This window comes from Hibiscus syriacus, unplaced genomic scaffold (genome assembly GCF_006381635.1).
Source record: "Hibiscus syriacus cultivar Baekdansim isolate YM2019G1 unplaced genomic scaffold, ASM638163v2 tig00111769_pilon, whole genome shotgun sequence".
In the NCBI taxonomy this organism is placed as follows: Eukaryota; Viridiplantae; Streptophyta; class Magnoliopsida; order Malvales; family Malvaceae; genus Hibiscus; species Hibiscus syriacus.
The window spans coordinates 2,581,855-2,587,219 of record NW_024063172.1 but is presented as its reverse complement, the minus strand read 5'-3'; the positions used below and the strand labels follow the sequence as shown (position 1 = coordinate 2,587,219).

The window sequence follows — 5,365 nt, the reverse complement described above, 5'->3', positions numbered from 1 at the left end:
AAAATGATAAATTTAAAATATAATAAATAATAATATAATTATTTTATAACTTTTAATATTCAATAATTTTTAATACTGAAGAAATTTAACAAAATAATATTTTATAATTGACTGATAATTTATATACTTTACCCTTTTTTTTTTTTACAACAATATTTGATATTTTGATAGTTATTTTCTTTTTGATGGATTGGTAGTTATATATATATAATGTATATTTTTTAACCGATCTAGATGAAATTTTGAATGTAAAAAAAATAAAAAAACCCACCGAAGGCAGCCCCACATAGCTCCCAAAAAATGAGTACCCGTAATCACTCCCACCCCGCATCTCACTCTCTCTCGTCCCCCAAATCCCCAACCGCCATTATGATGGATCGGACCCTCTCTTCCCGCCGCTCTCAGCCCTACTCCGACTTCGATTTCCCCTCCTCTTCCTCCGCCGCCGTAGCCTCCTCCTCTTCCGCCTTATCTCCCATCCCCAGATCCCCCACCTTTCTCTCTGACGACGAGTCCAAAACCAAGAAGCCTCACCTCTATCTTTTGGCCACTAATTACATTTCCCGCTTCGGACTTGTCAAATCTCCGTGCCTCTGCCTCTCTCTCTGCCTAATTTTCATCGTTTTCGGGCTCTTCTCTTTGATGCTGAACTCTCGCTCCTTCGTTTGCGTTTCGACTTATGACCCGATCTCTCGGGTCAGTCTATTTGGTCTCGATGGTGTTGACTCCGATTTCGGATCCCTTGGCGTTCCTTGGTGTAAGTCTTGCTTACTCTGATGTATTTATGTGCTTTAGATCGGATCTGTAATCTTCCTTTATTTGTTTCTTTGCTTCCATCATTTTGCACTAGCTGAATGATGTAGCCGTTAGGTCGCATTGCTGCATTTTCCATTTTTCTTTGGCGTTTCTTAATTGATTATTAGATCTGAAGTTTGTTTGTTTCTATTAAAATGTTCAATAATTCTTCTCGATTGTAATTATATACCTGAAAATTTTGATTCTACTATTAAATCTTCCATCTTTTGCATTTATCAAAAGCTTAAATGTAAAGATTAGGCCTTTTCCTAAAAGCATAAGCTTCTGTACTAATTTTTTCATGCAACTATCTCTTTAGTGTAATTGATTTCTTGATGCAATGTTCACCGGACTGTATAAAGAAAGTGGGTTGATAATTTCGAACTTGTTTCATCTTTTGTCAAAATTTGGCTAAAACTTTACATTTTCATTGAAAGATCGTTAAGAATTAATTTGAATATGCTCTTCTTGACTCTTAAATCTGTATTGGTTCATAAGAGATTCGACCTTGTTTTGTTGATTTTTGTATGTTAACGAGAAGTCAAGAACCAATTTTCAATTTCCTTGTGGTCAATTGTTATATCATATGCATTTTAATTGCTCATCTCAAAATTGCGGCCACTTCCTTTATCAATGTTTCGCCTCTTAAATTTGCAAACTTGGTTATCCTCCTCCGCTTGTTTTATGGAAGTTTTTCATGGTGTTAAAGATGGATTTTTTAAGGTGGAATTTGATTAGACTTTTTATTTAAATATTTTATTTCTTGCTAAAGGCCCAATTGCGTGTTAGATTCTTAATTTGCATGGTTTGTGCCCGTTTAATTTGTATTCTTGGCAAAAGGCAGATCGAAACATGGAAAAACAGTTGAATGGACATCCAAAGATTTAATCAATGGCTTGGAGGAGTTTGTACCAATATATGAAATTCGACCAATAAAAAACAACATGTATGGGATGGGTTTTGACCACAGCTTTGGGCTTTGGTTCATTGCCCGGTGGCTAAAACCAGATATAATGATTGAGAGTGGTGCGTTCAAGGGACATTCCACTTGGGTTCTGCGGCAAGCAATGCCCGACACACCAATTATCTCGATCACACCCCGGCATCCCGAGAAGTACTTGAAAAAGGGGCCTGCTTATGTTGATGAAAATTGCACATACTTTGCTGGAAAAGATTTTGTGGATTTTGGAAGTGTTAATTGGGAGAAGGTGCTAAAGGCTCGTGGAATTTCTGATTTCAGCCGGGTTCTTGTCTTCTTTGATGACCATCAAAATGAACTGAAAAGGTACTTGATGCATCTATGCATTGATGATCTTTTGCCCTCTACAAGTTTTAGGTTTTTCTTGAGCTGATTGAAGGTTACCTAATGTATTGGTTTTTACCTTTAGTAGTTTTGACTTTCGAGTTGTTGTGCTTATTCCGTTATGATGTGCTTTCATGAACAGGCTAAAGCAGGCATTGAAAGCTGGCTTTCGTCATCTTGTTTTTGAAGACAATTATGATACCGGGACAGGAGATCATTACTCATTGAGGCAGATTTGTGACCAGTTCTACATAAGAGGTTGATGCTCCTTCCACACCCTTTTTTCCTTCCTCAGTTTATGAGTGTCCCCCCTCTTTTGCCATGCTTTTGACCCATATTCACTTTTATCTTCTTTTATTTTGTCTGTAATATATAGCCTCGACTTTCATTCATAAGCTCCCTTAATTTCCGATATATTCGAATTGTTGCTTTCTGAGGTTGTTTTTGTTCTGTTCCTGATTACAAGCTTTCTTTTTTTCAGGAGGTGGCCATAGCTGCTTTAGGGACAGCGATGAAGCCAGAATTCGATCGAAAAGAAAGAAATTCTGGGAGAAGGCTGTGGATACAGATGAACTTTGTGGGCCACATGAGGCATGGTGGGGTGTTAGAGGAGAGATGCGGGATAATTTTAACCACAATAAGACCATAATCTCTTATGGCGAACATTTTCAAAACAGCAGGTTCGTTGAATCGATTCTTGATGTTTATTGGGAGCTGCCACCGACGGCTGGTCCATCTCTCACCCACCAAACTCGCTATGATCCTGGCCGCGCACCTCCTCCTATTGTTGAAGATGGTCGATATCGCTTGTTTCAACGGCTTGGTTTAGATAGGCTGGAGAGATCTGTATTTAACGGATATACACAGATGGTATATCTGCAAATTTCTGAACCTGAATCTTGAAAGTCTCCAGGATCAGATCTGATTTAACTTCAGTAGATGAAAACAGGTGCCAATATTTTCTTTTCTTCTTAGCAAGTTATGATGATTTTCTTGTTATTTTATTTTATTTCTAGAAAAATGTTGTCCTAAAATTTTAGGATCAGGTGCCTTTCCAATGTAATTTACTGGTGAGAGAATCAATGTTTTTCACTTCTCACAAAGGACTTGTTGATTTGTCCTAATGAGAAAGTAATGTTTGAAATTGTGTAGCTTTCTCCTCAAACATTTGTGACCCGCGCTTAGCTTTAGATTCACAACTTAACATGTTTTTAATTTTTCTAATTATAAATAAGCTTATTCATTTTTTTTATTTTTAAAAATATTAAAGCATGTCTTATCTCACTTATAAATTTATTATTCAATTAAATTATTATTATAAATAGATCATTGAATATTTAATAATAGATAAATAGTAATGTGAATTGGTATCATAATAATTTTAATGATCAAAACGTAAACAACCTGTCAATTTGTTCTAATTCAATTAATTTAATCATTCATATTTGAAAACTACCATTTTCACTCTTTATTCTTCTAATTTGTTTGTACTTCTTCTAAAAATAGTATAATGTTTTATGTTATTTTTTTGCAGTTGCTCAAACTCGAATCATCCAAAAAGATATTTATTTTTGAAACCACTTTATAAATTCTAATGATTCATTTAATCATTTATTAATAAACATATAATTAAATAACCCATAATATATTTTACCCCGTGTTAAACTGGCATAACAATAAATACAAAAAACTAAAGATAACTCCCAACATAAATCTGTGTAATTTAGGGGCTCTGAACACTTTGTAGTTTATCCTTGTGCATTAACTACGATTCTTGCATTTCTGCATGGCCCTTGGAGCTAGTACCTTTCGTAATCCTTATTCTCCTACATGAATCGGTGAACATCCTGAGTAACAAAACATAGATAGAATACTATCAGAGATATGAATAATTGTACTTAAAACAAAATATTACACTGATTGAGTTTTATTTCAATTAACATCATTCTTCTTTTATATACCGAAGGACGTAGATTCTTACTGCCACGGAACATCGCCGACAAGCACCCGATCACCGTCGTTGTCTTCATAAGTGACCACGTATTCAGACATGGTGAAACAGCTGAACATCTTCTCCAAAGCCGATGAGAGTTCCACGTAGCTTCTGCACGTCTTCCGGTCCACCTTTCTCAGGTATGGTGCTCCATCCATGCTCACCTTTACATACTGGCAATCGCCTCCATCCGCGGTGGCCTCATCGCTGGCCATTGTATTCTTCCGGAATGATCGAACCGGCGGCCATCCTACCACCAGTACCCTGTTTCACAAATCCTGCTCCATAAATTGAAAAACAAGGAAGAAAAAGAAAGAAGGCTTTTTGAAGATGAACATACCTTGCACCTGAAGGAACACCAGGCACCTCTTCAATGGCGACTGAGAAACCCCTTTTGGCTCCAGACGCCAGGTTCTTGAAAGGGCTAACAGCAAAACCATTACTTTTATCATCATTGCTCTGTAAATCTTTGCCAAAAAGGCAGATTTTTCTGTGAGGAGCGTGAGAACCTGGTAAACCAAGCCTCAGCTCAGTTTCTTTGAGATTGAGATAAGTATTATTGGTTGTTTTTCTGGTTTTTTCTTCAATGGACTGAACTGAAGGGTAGGAAGAAGATAATATCTTCTCAGAGCTTCGTTCCAAAGGTGTAGACATCAGAGTTTGAGACAGTCAACAGAAGATCTGCAGAAACTGTCTGGTTAGGCTATGGGAAGAGCTGGATTTTCATGATATAGAAAAATAAGCTTCTTTGGCCTTGATGTAAGCAATTCTATATATACAGACACATGCATACACTGAATATATTCAAATTTGATTTCATTCATTCTCTCCATCAATCTTTGTTTCTTTCAATGAACAGCGATGATATAGTTGAGTTTGTTTATGAAGCATATGGAATTCATTTTGAATACCTCAAATTGCTACCACTATCTTTCCTTCAAAGTTCCTTTTCTTAAAATGACTAATCGATTTCTCTTTGTTTGATCTAAAACAGTAGTCATTTTAAGAAATCCAAACTTGGGAGGATTCTTAACTGTATCAGCAGAAGTTATGGACTTAGACTTGGTTTCATGGAGAAATAATGAAACATTTTGGTTATAATTCATGGGGGAACTGAATCAAGACAAAAAAAGGTACCATCTTTACCAAATAACAAACAGGGAAAATTCGGCAGATCTTTGCTGGGTTTTTTTTCTTCAGGCAGACATGCAACCCTTACAGCCTAAAATATTGATTACTTATAGTCCATGAACCATGAACTTAGATTTCATTTG

The 5,365-nt window shown here is 36.3% G+C and overlaps 2 protein-coding genes across 3 annotated transcripts; one reads left to right on the top strand and one right to left on the bottom strand.

Moving 5' to 3' along the window:
• The first annotated feature begins 299 nt into the window (after positions 1-299).
• Positions 300-3,086, top strand: LOC120169514. Of its 2 annotated transcripts, none has more exons than XM_039177641.1 (4): positions 300-757; positions 1,636-2,080; positions 2,241-2,356; positions 2,580-3,086. In XM_039177641.1, exons 1-4 carry the CDS (start codon positions 301-303, stop codon positions 2,999-3,001), a joined length of 1,440 nt encoding a protein of 479 aa, XP_039033572.1. In that variant the 5' UTR covers position 300; the 3' UTR covers positions 3,002-3,086. The 2 variants fall into 2 exon arrangements, with proteins under 2 accessions (XP_039033572.1, XP_039033573.1); XM_039177642.1 differs by having other exon boundaries at positions 619-757; positions 1,640-2,080.
• Positions 3,087-3,757: 671 nt separating this feature from the next.
• On the bottom strand, positions 3,758-4,745 carry LOC120169874 (auxin-induced protein 22D-like). Its single transcript, XM_039177954.1, has 3 exons — positions 4,432-4,745; positions 4,080-4,355; positions 3,758-3,945 (listed from the first exon to the last, which is right to left on the bottom strand). Exons 1-3 carry the CDS (start codon positions 4,743-4,745, stop codon positions 3,864-3,866), a joined length of 672 nt encoding a protein of 223 aa, XP_039033885.1. The 3' UTR covers positions 3,758-3,863.
• Positions 4,746-5,365: the final 620 nt, after the last annotated feature.

What these genes read in the sequence shown, in the direction of transcription:
- LOC120169514 (XM_039177641.1), top strand. Translation starts at nt 301, where the DNA reads ATGAGTACCCGTAATCACTCCCACCCCGCATCTCACTCTCTCTCGTCC. An exon ending in ATCCCTTGGCGTTCCTTGGT is followed by an intron (nt 758 to 1,635) that starts GTAAGTCTTGCT and finishes TCTTGGCAAAAG; the next exon opens with GCAGATCGAAACATGGAAAA. An exon ending in CATCAAAATGAACTGAAAAG is followed by an intron (nt 2,081 to 2,240) that starts GTACTTGATGCA and finishes TTTCATGAACAG; the next exon opens with GCTAAAGCAGGCATTGAAAG.
- LOC120169874 (XM_039177954.1), bottom strand. Translation starts at nt 4,745, where the DNA reads ATGTCTACACCTTTGGAACGAAGCTCTGAGAAGATATTATCTTCTTCC. An exon ending in GGTGTTCCTTCAGGTGCAAG is followed by an intron (nt 4,356 to 4,431) that starts GTATGTTCATCT and finishes TTTGTGAAACAG; the next exon opens with GGTACTGGTGGTAGGATGGC. An exon ending in GTCGGCGATGTTCCGTGGCA is followed by an intron (nt 3,946 to 4,079) that starts GTAAGAATCTAC and finishes TTTGTTACTCAG; the next exon opens with GATGTTCACCGATTCATGTA.